The sequence below is a fragment of the Coturnix japonica genome, chromosome 2 (assembly GCF_054131305.1).
Source record: "Coturnix japonica strain WE chromosome 2, WE-NBRP24, whole genome shotgun sequence".
NCBI lineage: Eukaryota > Metazoa > Chordata > Aves > Galliformes > Phasianidae > Coturnix > Coturnix japonica.
In genome coordinates this window covers 130,296,252-130,311,243 of record NC_140664.1, presented here as the reverse complement: position 1 = coordinate 130,311,243, position 14,992 = coordinate 130,296,252, and the positions used below count along the sequence as shown (strand labels likewise).

Sequence of the window (14,992 nt, the reverse complement as noted above, 5' to 3'; positions counted from 1 at the left end):
ATCAGCTCATGGCAATAAAAAAAATTAAAAGATCAACAAATGACCAAAGCGCAGAACATCGAGGCTTTTAACAAAGGTTTTTTAACATGCCTCATTAAAAGCAAACACTCATCCTGGAAACCGTGCCACACCACCACAGCTCATTGCAGCACCAGCCCCATAAGCTCAGGAACTCAGCACCTCACAACACTCCTCACAGACTGCAGCAACAGCCACAGGGATGTTCTCCCTTTTTCTTGCTACAGAAAGTGTGAATGCCAGCATCTGAAACCTCCACATCCCAAGGCAATGTTCTATTTACCATCATCTTAACCTTTTGTCAGGCAGACAACTTCTAGGAAATGTGTGTGCTTTATTCACTTTCCCATTAGGAAAGAAGAACAGCAAAGGGTACAGCAAAAGCCCCACCGGTGGGACAGTATCCAGACTTGCTTGCATTCTTCGACTGACTTTCTCTTCTATGAAAAAACTTCAGTTTTAAAGCTTCTGCTGTGTCGTCCTTTCAAAAGCAGCCATTTCCATTAATGGCTGAAGGACTCAGGCTGTCCCTGAGCTGGGAAACACGACAGGGGCAGGGCACGGGGTCATGCACTGCCCCACATGGTTCCCAGCACTGAGCAGTCTCCCTGACACAGTTCAGGCCCACAGCAGCCAGCACTGTACCAGATAACACCCGGCTACAGCTCAGGGGCCAGCAGGCAGCACAGGCTGCTGACAGGAGGCAGTCAGGATCGGGCCACGTGCTGCACACATCCATGAAAAAATGCATAGACATCCATGATCAACTCCACAAGATCAATCATTGTTTTTTCTAGGACTACATCCAGCATGAAAAATGACCCCCTAGATAATATTTAAATCACAGATCACAGAATGACCCGGGTTGGAAGGGACCTCAAGGATCATGAAGTTCCAACCCCCCTGACTGGCAGGGCCACCAAACATACACCTTTACTAGATCAGGTTGCCCAGGGCCCCGTCCAACCTGGTCTTGAACACCTCCAAGGACGGGGCATCCACAACCTCCCTGGGCAGCCTGTTCCAGGGCCTAACCACTCTCCTAGTGAAGAAACTTTTAAACTAGAGATGGGCTTCAAAATGACTGAATTAAAGAGTGGGAGAGTCACATACAAACCTTAGAGCACCATGCCACACATTCCCAACTGAGCTGCATCTTTTCTGGTACAGTTATCTGCAGAGACATGCTCATTCCAGCTGGGATTCAGCTGCCACCATTCCCTTCTGACAGAGCCACAAAAGCCACTGCCCCCATGGCAGGAGTGAATGAGTGAGCGCCTTCAGGCCCTCCAATCCACAGGGCAGCATAATAACAACAGCATTAATTAGTGCACAGAGTGGAGAATTCACACAGCTGGCAGCAAAACACACCTGTGGTCATCCCAGTTCTGCTCATAAGCACAGGATCTGTGCAGGCATCTGGGGTGATGCCACATTGAGAGATTCACAGTTGAACAGCAGAACTAAACTGAAGGTAAACTGAGCTCCTGGTGCTGAAGAACAGATGCTCATAGCTTCACTACTAAAACGTTCCAACTTGATATTCTTCCTGTTGTCCACTGGAGATTATTACTGTTTTTCCTTCATTGTCAGTGCCAGATAGATTGAAAAAAAAAGGCAAGAGGGAATAAGAAGAACCATGTGTTTTCAAGACTGCAGCTCCCGCCTATTAAATGTTATGGCTACATCCAGAACGCTACTTACCCAGCTATAGCAGTGGAAATACTTAGCCCAATAAAAGGAAAAGTTCTAAGGATCTTCAGGCTTGTTACTTCAGGACATCCCTTGCAGCGTACAGTGTTACAGTATTATAATCAAATATTGTTTAGATGATTTTTAAAAACATGAATAAAATTATTCCAGATGTGAAAGTCTTTCGAGGCTGGTGAACTCAACACCACTTCAATTCTGGAAAGATCACAGGGCTTTAGAATAGCTGCAGAAGCAGGTTTTGTTCTTCAGAACTGCTGGAACTCACAAGGCTGGATACAGCACAGCCTCCAAATGGCTGAGGTGCCCTACACAGTCTCAGCCTTCTTCACACTAAATCCTTTATGCCACAAATTTGCTTCTTCCATAGTTTCTAGGGCACTCTTTCTAGCTGTGGGACTGTAATCCAGCCCTATCCAGCAGAGTCCCTAACCATTTAAGCCTGAAATCTACGTCCAGTTCCAACTGCAAGTTTCAGTTCCAACCGACTCAAATATGAATTAAACTCAAAAATAATGTGTCCCATGAAACTATGTTTGTACCTATGCGCTTCCATAGAGAAAATAAACATAAATCACTGTCACCCAATGTTGCAGCAATACTCTGATACACATTTTTTTCTACGTGGACATCAGTTTTGCACAAGACCCTTCACAACCAAATGCCCCCAAAATCTTTTACAACAGATGGTAAAGAAAGAAAAACACTTGCTCTTGGCTTTAAGTTGTAGCACAGTGCTCCCAAAGTAGCGATTCCATCTCTTAAAGTCTAATGGAGTCCAACTTCAATATAGTAGGTTACATTAACCTCAGCCTTGTCAATAATACATCACGTCCAAAGCTAATACTTTCTTATGAAGCCACATGCAGCATTAGTTTCCTAAATCTAAGAGCGATATCTCTGACCTGAGGATGAATTGATGCTGGGTACATCAAGATGGAAACACAGTACAGTTTTTCCCCAGCACGGGAAGGGATTGTCATCTAACAGGAACAGCTTTGGATTTCAAAGCTCTTTTCCTTCCATCCTAAGACTTTGTGAGTATCTGTGTCCCTGTCTGCCAAACTGAACTTGCCTCTCATTATTTTCCCCACCAATTATATGGTCTGAATTTGCTCCAGCTTTAAATTTGGTTCAGTGAGAGTCAGAGCATTTTGTAACAAGATGTCCCTACAGAGATCACTGGATACTACAACTCGAAAGGCACAACGTGTTAAAATAAGCCTCACAATATACACAATGAAGTTTACTTTATTCACTGTGTATTTTGATATACTAAGCGTTATTAACATTAATTGTTCCAAGCCAAAAGACATTGTTGTAAACTCAGCAACAGCAGCATGTAATTCACTTCATGTGAAACATAGACATCACAAATGTAACTGGAATAAAGATATTTGTTAAGTCAGTATCACAACAAAAGCTTTGGTGATTCATTAGAAAGGGTGTAAACCAGCACAAAACCCAAAGCTCTACCAAGAAGGAATAAGCAGAGTAAGGTCAAAATGATCATCTCGTGCCAAACAGCTGAGGCTGAACATCAAGAAACCCCCCATACTTTGCCTCAATCTAAAGGGCCGCCCAGTGACAGCCATCTGCCTCGTGTCCCTCCTGACCTCAGCAGTTATTTCAGGAATTGGAAGCACGGTGGGGAAGGGGCTCACACTTCAGATCCACGAAGCAGAGAGAAGTCTGTGACTCAGGATGTGGGTAACCCATGCGAGCCTATGGCTATGGAGCTGCTTCTGCAGATACCATGCCCTTAAGTGGGAAAGTTTGCTCATCTGAGGAGTCAGCGTGTGCCTCTTCCTTCCCCATCTTCTCCACACACATATCCCTTTTTATTTCAATATACAGACATGGAGAAACACACAGCAGGTAGAAATAATGAAGTTGCTGTACTACCCAAGTTTTACAATGTAAAAAAGCAGCTTCCTTCAATAGCAACAGAAGTAAATCATTGCCTTAAGAGATGTTTCCACGCCTTCATTTTTAGGTTCTCTAAGGTATCACATTTAACTAAGCTACATGCTTTTACATGGAACACACAGGCCTTATCCAGTTCTGCTTTTATCCCTAAATATTCGCTATTTCATCCTATAGAGACACTTCTCACCCTCCTTACAGCACAGGGACCAGGTGCAAACAAGAACACCGCACCGGGCTCTGCAGACATTTCCTCTCACTGCTCAAACAACCCAAAGTTTGCTCTGCTGTTCAGAGCACATGAAGCACCACAGTGAAGGGCTGGAACACAGCGAGATTTTACACCAGGGCTTTGCTCCTTGCAGCCACTGTATTTTCAAGCAGATCAAAGAAGCAAAATGCAATAGGAAAACAGTGATACTTCAGACCAAGTTGAGTGGATGAGAGGTTTGCTGAAGAAAACAACATGATGGATGCTAAGAGGAAGATGAAAGAACGGCTTTGAAAAGCTGCCCAGTTAGATCTAGTTTTTCACACCTGACTTACAGGCTCCAACAGGGTAAACAGGAAAAAGGCATTTCAGTCCTTGGCTGGTGTTTACAGAAATTGATTATGAATCACACGCATTAAGGCAATGCTGACCAAAAAAACCCAACTGCTCCAGCCTTCTTCTGCCCTCCCTTCTTCTGCCTTCTTCCTACCCTACTACCAGTTTTGTTTTCACACAGTGGTACCAAACATATATACATATATATATATATACATATATATATATATATATATATATATATACTTCTGATCTCTTCATTTATACTGGACTCTGTTCTTTAAGCAAGCAGTGAAAATGACAAAGATTTGCTTTTTCCATGCAAAAAGAGATGCTTGCTCCATCTGTGACAGTTGGGTTTAAGTTAAACTCTCAGTATCAGTCAGACTGAAGCACATGCTTAAAATGCTTTGCTGAATTGGGACCATACCCTGCATAACTTCCTTTTGCAAAAGCTATGTCCACCTGCTCGCTGAACAGTCAGGAGACAATGTGGATATGGAAGCTCTTTCATATTTAAAAGCTGTGTTCACAGCCCCAGAATATCATCCTTCTCTCTTTGTACATCCCTTCTATAGAGCAAGAGGAACCTGGAGGCTGGGGGAGAGCGAACAGCATGAGGACCAACACCCAGCTGAGGACTGCAGCCACCTCACAGCACACAGCTCCTTGTGGTGCTTCCCCAATGCCAAAGCATCTGAAGGCTGCATTCCTGCTCGCTCTGGAGGATTAATGACTGCATTGCTGGCTTAAAAACAGAAGCGATATTTAACTGCACGATTCCAGCTGCAAGAGACTCTTAATACAAGTTTCAATAAAAACGATAAATGATCTCAACAACACTCGAGGTATTTTTGTATCTAGAATTGGTATTAATCAGTAATCAAGCAAAATGCTTTTAAAAGCCACTGAGATCTGTGTGCTTTTCCTGATCCAGAAAGAACCAAAGGGGCTTTTACCATAGATATAATGAGACATGCACTTCTCCCATACCAGGGAGAGCACCAGGAATCATTCCACTGACAGTCACACACCTGAGTGATGCTGATAATGACACCATTAAAGTTATCACAAGCAGCCTTACCCACGCCTGGATTCTAGAGCATTTACATAAGATGTAGATTTACCGCCACGATCAAGGTGGTGGTAACAGTAACATAAAGAGAAATGGCTTCAAAATCAAATCTCTGCTCAAAGTGTTGTGCTTCTCCTCTCACAACGCACTTAGGTTGACTATCATGGTGTGTGTAGCTTAATTATAACTGAAATTTAAACATCTGGTGAACTCAGCTGAGGAACTACCATGGAAGAGGCACAAACTACCATGGAAAAGGCTCAGAAGGTCACTGAGAGAAACACACACCGTGTGACATCCTGGAGAGAAGTAAAAGGAAGCATAAAATCACTGACAGGTGATAACGTTGGAGGTACAGCATAGAACGGCTGAGGTTAGCAGGAGCTCTGGGCCCATGGCACATCGTTCTAAACAGCAGCGCTGGGCAGGGCAGAAACAGGAATCTTTATATAGAACTCAGAGCAGTAACTCAGCCGCTGACAGTCACATGAATGCAGCCCTGCTGAACACAAACAGAATCTTTCTCTGGTGTTAGGCTATTAGAGAGATAAGGCTCCACTTTGGATTTAAAAGACTTAAACTGACAAATGATCTTGTTTTTCTCCGCCGCTCTCACTGTGGCACAGGACAGGATGAATCTCAGCACTTGCCGCTGCTTATATAACAGGTGTACTCATGCATATGCAAAGATGATTTGAAGATACAGTTTCTTATCCATACTTGATGCCTGAACAACTTAAATGTACCACATAGAAAACATTGCAGGATCTTTGCAGGTAGTTTCTTTATAATTGCAGGCTACGTAAGCTGTATTTTTGTTTAGTGTAGGTTTCATGCGGATAAAAAAGAAGGGAAAAAAACCCACCACTGCACAGTGATACTATCAATGCATTTTTAGATGGAAAATAAACGGCATAACTCCAGATCAGATTTCAGGAAATTTAAGATGCACGTTTCTCTATAAATATCTCAGCCTGCATGTAGAATATCCTAATTTGGCTCTGAGCAAACATAAAGTAGAATTAAAGAGTTATAACAGCAACAAGAAAAACAAAGATAGAGCGCAACGAGCAAAACACACATACTTTAGCCAAGCGTCGTTACAACCAGCTTCATGAGGCTGTTAGTCCAAGTAAGAAGCCTTTTTTATCAACTTAAGAATGAAGACTTCAGTGTTGGTCTGACACTTCTCAGGAGCATTCTTTACACAGAAAAAAGGTTATTGCAAAAGGGTATAGCATGAACTATCTACAACATGATCCTGCATAAAGGCCTGATGTTTGGGAGGGCTGGCAGACAGACAACGAGGGAATTTTGCTCATGGAACTGAAATACAATGGGTGGGGATGGCTGCCTTACCACAGCCTGCAATAGTAGGGCATGACTGCTCTGCAGAGAAACCCCAGAAGTCAGATTTCAATGAAACAGTGGAATCAGGGGTAAGTGCAGAGAGGTGAAGGGAAAGAAAAAGTTAAAGGCTGTGGAACATCACAGCCTGGCTGTCTCCCTGTCGCACAGGAGGAGGTAACACTGACCACGCGCCATCATTGACAGAGCACCAGAAGCACTAAGGAGCTTTTGTGATCATGGCAGCTTCCAGCAAACAGTAACACCTTCTGGAAATCCAGACTGCTCCTCCAGCCATTAAGGGGCTGGTACTTTCCCAGCAGTTGTACATTTTGCCTCTTGCTCCATGTATGTGAGGACCATGTCTGAAATGCATGTTCTCTCAGTACCAGGACGGACAAGACACAAGGAGTATCTGTCAGACTGTGCCTCTATTACACTCCCAATCCACAGATCCCTAAATATCACAGATTGTTTCTGACTGTTTGCAGGCACAGCTTTAAGTGGAAGTACACCCAGCAGCGCAGTCCTGATGCCAACATCACTTGCCATTTATTTTTAGGTAAACCGGGCTTCAGTCTGAGGGAAAAAATAAATACAAGAATTTCTTTTGGCATGCCTCGAACTCCCTCCTTATTTAAGCCCCTAGGAACGAAGGTTCTGTTTTTACATTGATTAATGCCATACTTCTGTTTTGGGGAGACTTACAACACGACCTCTATGGTAATTCCTATTGTAGTCTTTGCTGTATCTCACTACAGGCTTCTAGTGTACCCACAAGCAGAACAGTTCATAAAGAAAGTCTGGAATTGCATTTATTACTTACCAAAGTCGACCAATTACAACAACAAACAGTCAAAGTACAAAGGAAGCAATAAAAATAGGCAATTTGATGTGTGTCAGACCTAACGCTGTAGGTTACACTTCCCTATCAAAATATACAGTAAAACATTCTGCTGGTTGGGAAAACCAGATCACCGCCGAGGAATAATAAACAACTTTAACCAACAAGAGGACTTCAGTCTGAAATCCTTTGTGCCTCAGAAGCACAGAGGTCCAGGACAAAAAAAGCACAAAGAGCTGATGCATGAACCAGCCTGGAGCACTCCCAGAAGGACAGAGAAACAGGCACCAATGGAAAGAAGTCCAGCCTGCCTGTATTTGTTGCTGTACAAGTGTAGGACGGAGGGAGAACTGTTGCAGACTATGTTACCGTAAGCTACCAAATGTCTCCAGCAATGCAGTAATTGATGGCAGTGTTTAACATCACTGCGCCCATTTCTGGCTGAAGGCTCCTTCACTCACTGGCTTCATCCGAATTATTAAGAAGTGCAACACTTTTACTTAAAAGCCAATGATTAAGCTGTGTATAGTAAGTATTTAAAGACCTTTTAAAACTCATGCTTATACAGAAGTCACCTGAGCTACAAGTAGAATATTTAAGCAGTCCGTGCGGAAGCAAGTATTAATACATTGACTATATGTGAGATCCTCTCAAAGTGTGAGATATTTACATCTCTACGGCGCTCAATATTGATTTTTTAAAATTACTACTGCAAGTAAATGTCAAATCTTCACTACTGAAAACATACAAAACCTGCAGTTCTCAAGTGCTGCAGTGCTCTTTCAAGTTACCAGGAAATTATACCTTACTATACTGGACCAAACTTGGCTGTACAATGGCGTTATGGACGTCCCAGTCACACTGCATTTCTGGTCAAGAGCAGAGTTCACTGGAGGACGCATTATCTCCACGCACATACTTCTTACACTCAGTATTTCTTAGAAATGAGTCTTCTATCAAGTGTACCATCAAGGGCACTTCCTTTTTTTAAAGCCATTGAGTCTTCTTTTATACATAAGCATTTCAGTGTTTATCTGCCCTTACTAATACTTTGTCTTATCTCCAATCTGAATTTGTCTAATTTCCTTTCCCAGGAGCTGGTTCTTCTCATGTTCTGAACAGCGAATACAAACAGCTTTCCACTATCAGCAAATGCTCCTCCTTCCCCAACACAAGGGTTGTCAAATAACCCAAATAAACTCTCCAGCTTTCTCCTGGCTCCCAAGGCTCACTAGTGCTGCTTCAGCCCCCTCTGTCCCACAGATCCCTTCTGGATTGTTTTATCAAAGTCTGCGATATGAATATTTGTACCACAGATGGAACCTTGGGACTGGAATGTTCAATTGCATTAGATGATCAGCTGGGTCTCTTTTTCCATTAAATGGCAATAGATGTATCTTGTAGCCATCCTGCTGGTGCTATGTTTCATCCAGAAGGGCCACACAAAGTAATGGTGCAGCTCCGAGGTACCTCCAGGCCTGGCTGTGCAAGGAGGCTACTGCCAGAGCCTCTTTATCTTGCCTGGATGTTTATGGGCACACAGACATCCACACACTCAGAAAAAGACCATCAGTACTCTATGCTCAGGTCTCTAAACCAACCAGAAACCTTAAAACCTTTACTAGTCTAGGCCGACTTTCAAGCAGCGGCCTATCAGTGAGACATCAGGCTTCAACACCCGCACTGCTAAGGGCCTAGTTCAGCCTTCAGAAAGCAAACAGCACTTCCACACCTCCAAAAGTCACAAGGAAACACCTCTTTCCCATTCAAATCATCAAAGTACTTTGTAAGAATTGCTTCTCTCATTCATCCAGCCATTTAACAAATGATATGCTCAAAAAGAGGCCACTGAGACGAGACATCATATACCCTCCAACGTTAGCTCCTGCCGTAAAACACTGTGACAATTATATACACACAGGCACTTAACAGAGCTCTGAACATTGCAGGTTAGATGTCAAACAGGCTGCTATGTCTATCAAAGCGCCAAGCACAGCAACTGATCCAATTCTCAGCCAAGGGATTACACCAAGCAGCGCGGATCTGCCCTCCTTCCCTCAGGCTCCATGCACAGGCATTGGGATCTCCAGAAGAAAAAGGAGCTGGAGGTGGAGAAAGGCAGAATGGGATCATCAGGACTCAGCCAAGAATGAAGCTGAGCCACTGGGGAGGTTGGGAAATATACATGCATAATGTGAAATGGATTAAGAGTTTGTGTCAAATCTGCTATGTGCTGTGCTGGATTCCTGCACTGCACTGACTCATCCTGCCTGACAGTTGCTGGGGAATTAAAGCAGTTCTTTTAAAAGAAATCCTATGTCCTGCGTGATGCCTTATACAAACAGCCTCTTAAAAATCAAAATGCAGCCAGTGCATGTTTAAGTATAGAAGAGCTACGGTACATTGAGGATCATCCGTATCACACCACAAACATCCATTCCGAGCGATGAAAACCGAACTAAGTCTATTGATGTCCCCTTAGAGAAACATTGATCCTTCTGCTGCTCTCCTCCCCAACCCAAATCCTCCATCACAAATTAGTTCATTATATCTGCCTTTTGTGCAACAGGAAAATATTTTGTCCTGAGAAAAACTAAACACAAAGGACAGAGGAAAACCAAACCTGACTTTATTCAATATGGAAGAATATCTGGCTTGCTAGAATAAAGGCTATTCAACTCAAAATGACAGCATTCCCCTTATAACAACAGGCAGGTCAATATCCTCCTAGAGAAGAAGAACACGGTGACTAACAATCTGATGCACTCACTGGGCTGTTGCTTTGGCAAAGAGAAGCAGCACGAGGCTCCTGCAGCAGCACCAAATAGACACTCCCCAAAGCTCCTTATTACGCATGATCCTGCTGTAAATGCGCTGCTCACCACCTGCTTTGCCTATAAAACTGACACCCCACCGGCAATTTTCACACATCCTTGGAAAAAGTTGTTCGAGCGCGGCTGTTGTGTAATACAGTAAAGATCATTTGAAGCATCTATTAAGCGTAACCCTTGGGCATCAATGCTGCTCAACATCAGCTGGCAATAAAGGTATATTTACAGCGTGCCTTCGGGACAGCTGCTCCGGGAACATCCTGGAGATTTGCATAGTCTGTTTTACAAGGCACTACAATGTACTTCAACTGAATGAGTGACAGCGAAGCCTTCTGACACAATAGTATCCACTAAGAGCCCTTAAGTAAAATGAAGTGGGGAGATAAAAAAAAAGACTTCAAATTCCAGCGCCTTTAAATGCAAATTGGTATTAAGTCATGAGTGAATTTAATCTGTCTTTAAAACAATCAAGGAACTCTCCCTCTCATATGTGAGCACCATCCAAGAAACAAAACAGCTGATGAGAGGAGCTTCCTCTTACAGAGAAAGGAAGTTGCTATCGCTCTTGATTTTATCACAATTCTCATGGTAATTGATATATTTTCTTAAAGCCTCAGGGCTAGTATCTAGTATGAGAGGATTTCAGCTTTATGTGTAAGTCTGGACTGAAAACATGAGCCAACTGCACCAAAATGACTCAAAAAACCAACAATAAGCAAATAGGAGTATTGCATTTCTTAGCTCACTGCTCAGCCAAACTCAGAAGGTACGAGCACTGCCACTGTGCAGGTTGGACCCACCTGCTAAACACCATCACTGTGCAGGTTGTGCTAAGCAGGGTGCTGCCATTCAAGGAGTGAATCGGAAAGATGACTTTGTGTCCCAAACACAACCAAACAACAACCCAATCAACCCCAATTCATATCATCAAGCCAGCAGATACAAGCAAAGCTGAGGACTGAATTAATTAGCTGAGCTCACCTTCAGAGCCTTTGGGAGTAAGTAACCATTCATTAAAGATCTGCTGATATGTTTTGCAAGTAGCCTTTGAAGAAGGGCTCAAACAAAATCTCCTCTACCTTGTGCATTTGAAATGAAAGAGCATTGGATGCACAGCGTGGAATATGGGTAGAGCAGCTCAAGGCAGGACGTTTCTCACATTTTCCACGTGGCGTCTGTGGTTCTTTTAACTGTTTCACCTACTTGATCTGACACCTGGATAGAATATTGGAGAGCACCTTTTCCCAACTGGTTTTCCCCCAGGATGTAATTGGAAGGGCAGTATAACCCCGTGTGCCCTTAAATGGAGGGGAAGACCAGGAAAGTATTTTAGGGGCTTTTTGTGCTTTTTAATTCTTAAGAGTTTTTAAGAACGCAGGGGCTCTGAATTACATTAAGAAAAAACCAAAGTCCAACATATTTTAAGACTTCTGGTATTATTCAATGAGTTCTTCAGTTACCAACCCCCCGAGCTATTCCAAAAAACCAAGATGATTCATCTATTTCCATCCAGTGCAATTTTATACATAGTTAGAAAACTAAAGCCTCGTAAAATCCTAAGCAGCCCTGAAGAACAAGGGCTGCAGAGTGACACGCTGATTGCATCAGCCCAGAAAGGCTGCAGCTTGGAGCACTGCAAGCATCGCTACGCTCAGTGGAAACTACTACAGAGCATCAAGAAACACGTATGCAGCGTGCCAGCCCTCCGCACATCCAGTCACACACAGCAAAACAAATCTCTTCAGAACACTGGGCTGGATGAGGAAGATTCCACCACTTACTTCTAATGCCCTTCAACAAGTTCAAGTGCTGCTGCGTCTCTACGTTTTGATAAACACGGAGGCACTTTCCCCTCCCAAAATGAAGTGAGAGCGCCATAAAGAAGTGTGCTACCGCTGCCTGGAGCTGAACATAAAATCACATACCAACACATCAACTTGAAAGCCATTTCCAGCACTCGTCAAAGCGCCAGGCTACCAACATCATTCACTCTCCCACACGGGGGAGGCTACGGGCACACGCGCTCTGAGGACACTTGGGAAGCGTTTCTGACTTTAACTGATCTTCAGCCTCTAAACGACAGAAATGAAGGCAACTAAATCTAACATGGTGATCCTCATTTGCATCCATAGTACAATGTAAATAGCAATGTTTGAAACAAAAAAAGACGCATTCAGACCACAACAAAAGGGAGGTGAAAGGCACCCGGCCTTCCCACAGTAACCACTGGGTTAGAAGTGCCACAGAAACCATTTGGGCAGAGCACAAAGTAAACGCCTTCCAGACAAACTCCAAACCAACCAGCAGCACAGAAGTGCCCAAACGCTCTCCGAAAGGGCACTCTGCCCTATCTCTTAAAAGCACGTGCTACGTATCACACAGCAGCCACCGCATGAGCTTTAGCTACAGCATCACTGCTGTGAGATCAGTAAGGAAACCAGAATTTGGCTACAAAAAACCACCACGGTCAGATCTATGTGTGCAATGACTGCTGCAATTTCAGCATCACCCGACTGCTCCCTACAACCATCCCCGGACCCCAGAAAGCCAAACAAACCAGGACACCACACACATTAAGCCTCTGCCCTAATGGCATTTCTGCACGTGCTGGAGCAACTCACACCGTGTGCACCTCTGGCACCAGCAGGAGGCCTCAACCTGACCAGGTTAATCACATATATAAAGGGATGGACATTCAGGGCCTAAAAACGCATTGAGTAGCCTTGGAAACAACTTAACTCCGGGTTGGTATGGTCAGACTATGGCCAGTTCTCCACAGCAAACAATCAGTACCAAACCTACTAATTGTAGTCACTGTAGTCACAGCACACGGAATTAGCAGATTTTTGACCGATTTCAATAGGTTTGGGTTTGGTCTTCTCGTTTTAATTACCCGGCACACAGTCAGTTACACACCCCACACCAAAAAACACAAAGCAGGGCTGTCAGACACGAGGTGCGAGCAGCCCTCCGTGCCAGCACCGCACACAAGGCCACGCGGAGGTTTCCTTCTCTTATATCGTGTTTCCAGGGCAGCCTTTGGAGGAGGGAAGCGATGGGGTGCAACCAGCAGCACAGCGGCTCGCTCTGCTCAAAGCGTTAAGGGGAAGCACAATGTCAACAGCGGCTCCTCCCCGCCGATGTTACGGGCCCGGGAGCCTCACAAACCGTTACACACGGGCAGCACGAAGGCGGCCCCACGCACCCAGCGCTGCAGGAGCCGCAGCCCGTCAGTGCGGATGGGCGCTGGGATCCGTGCTTTTAATACGAGGCGCAGCACCCACGGCTGCAAACGGGGCTGGGCTGAGGGCTGCGGGCCCAGCAGCCGCACCGAGACGGAGAAACAGCCCCAGAACCGCATCTATGTCGTTTCCTCGCAGCGTTACGCTGCACATGACCTTATCGCCCAGCGCTTCGTTACACCGACACACGCCGAGCCCGACGCGCGGACTCGATGCCGCCCCTCGTGCAGCCGCGCAGCCTTCACGCGTGCGGCGCATCCCGGTGAAGCCGCCTTTCCTCCTCTCCTTTCCTTTCCTTTCCTTTCATTCCTTTCCTCCTTTTCTCGGCAGGACACGAACCGCCCCGAGCGTTTTTCCATCTCCCATCACCGGCCGCACGGACCCCGCCGCTCCCCGCTCCCACCTCCCCCGCGCCGCTCCCAGGTGCAACGATCCCTCCCGAGCTCCCCCCTCTCCCTCGTTCCCCCCGCGGCCCGGCGGGCAGGGACGGGGCGAATGCGGGGAGCCGCCCCTTTACCTTCGGAGAGCTCCAGCTCCAGCTCGGCCAGCCGGGCCCGCACCTCCAGGGGCAGCGACACGCTCTCGAGGCTGCGGTCCGCCATGCTCGCAAGGCGGAGATGGGCTCTGCCCTCCTCCCGCTCTCCCCCTTTGTTCGCAGCAGAAAAGGGGCGAGGGAGAACGGCGGGGCCGCGCCGGATGCCAAAGTCCCTCCGCCGCCGCCTCAGCGGGGCATGCACGGGGGAGGCGGGCCGCGCTGGGGACGGGGCGCGGAGGGAGGGAGGGAATGCGGAGATTTCTCCTCTCCTCCCCTCTCCTCCTCCTCCTCCTCCTCCTCCCTCGCCGCTTCCTTCAGCGGGGCCCCGCCATGGCCGCTCCCGCCGCCGCCGCCCGCTCGAGATCGCTCCGCATCGGCTCCCAACGCGCCCGGGCCCTCGCGCCGCCGCCTCCCCCCTCCCCGGCCCCGCGGCTCTGCCCGCCGCGACTCGGCCCCGGCCCCGCTGCTCCCCGCCTCGGGCTGACGGCGGCGCCTGGCGCTGCGGTGCCGCTGCCGCGACTGACTGACTGACTGACTGACTGACTGACTGCCGGCCGGGCACAGCGCCGCTGTCACAGCCACGTGACCGCGCCGCCCCGCCCGCGGCCCCCAGGGGGCGCAACAGGAACGGCGGCACATGGAGCTACGGGAGAGCGGAGGGGAGAAACAAAGTGTGTGTGTGTGTGCGGGGTGTGAGGCGCAGGGCAGGGCCCAGGGGCCGTTCAGGCGCTGTCCGGGCGCTCCTCGCTTCTGTGTCCAGGTGTGGAGCCCTCAGTACAAAAAAGACATGGAGATTTTGGAAAGGATCCAGAGGAGGGACAGGAAGATGATCAGGGGGCTGGAGCACCTCCCCTATGAGGACAGGCTGAGGGAGTTGGGTTTGTTCAGCCTGGAGAAGAGAAGGTTGCGGGGTGACC

General features: G+C 46.6%; 1 protein-coding gene across 6 annotated transcripts in view; it reads right to left on the bottom strand.

The window, feature by feature from the left end:
* The window catches only part of DIP2C (DIP2 acetate--CoA ligase C (putative)), a 255,689-nt gene extending 241,047 nt beyond the window's left edge, over positions 1 to 14,642 (bottom strand). For 4 of the 6 annotated variants that reach the window (XM_015853073.3, XM_015853072.3, XM_015853074.3 and 1 more), the window contains exon 1: positions 14,058 to 14,594. In XM_015853073.3, coding sequence (XP_015708559.1) covers positions 14,058 to 14,142 — 85 coding nt within the window. In that variant the 5' untranslated portion in view covers positions 14,143 to 14,594. Of the gene's footprint in view, positions 1 to 14,057 lie in introns of all 6 variants that reach the window. The other 2 variants (XM_015853069.3, XM_015853075.3) reach the window with 2 other exon arrangements.
* Between the last annotated feature and the right edge of the window lie 350 nt (positions 14,643 to 14,992).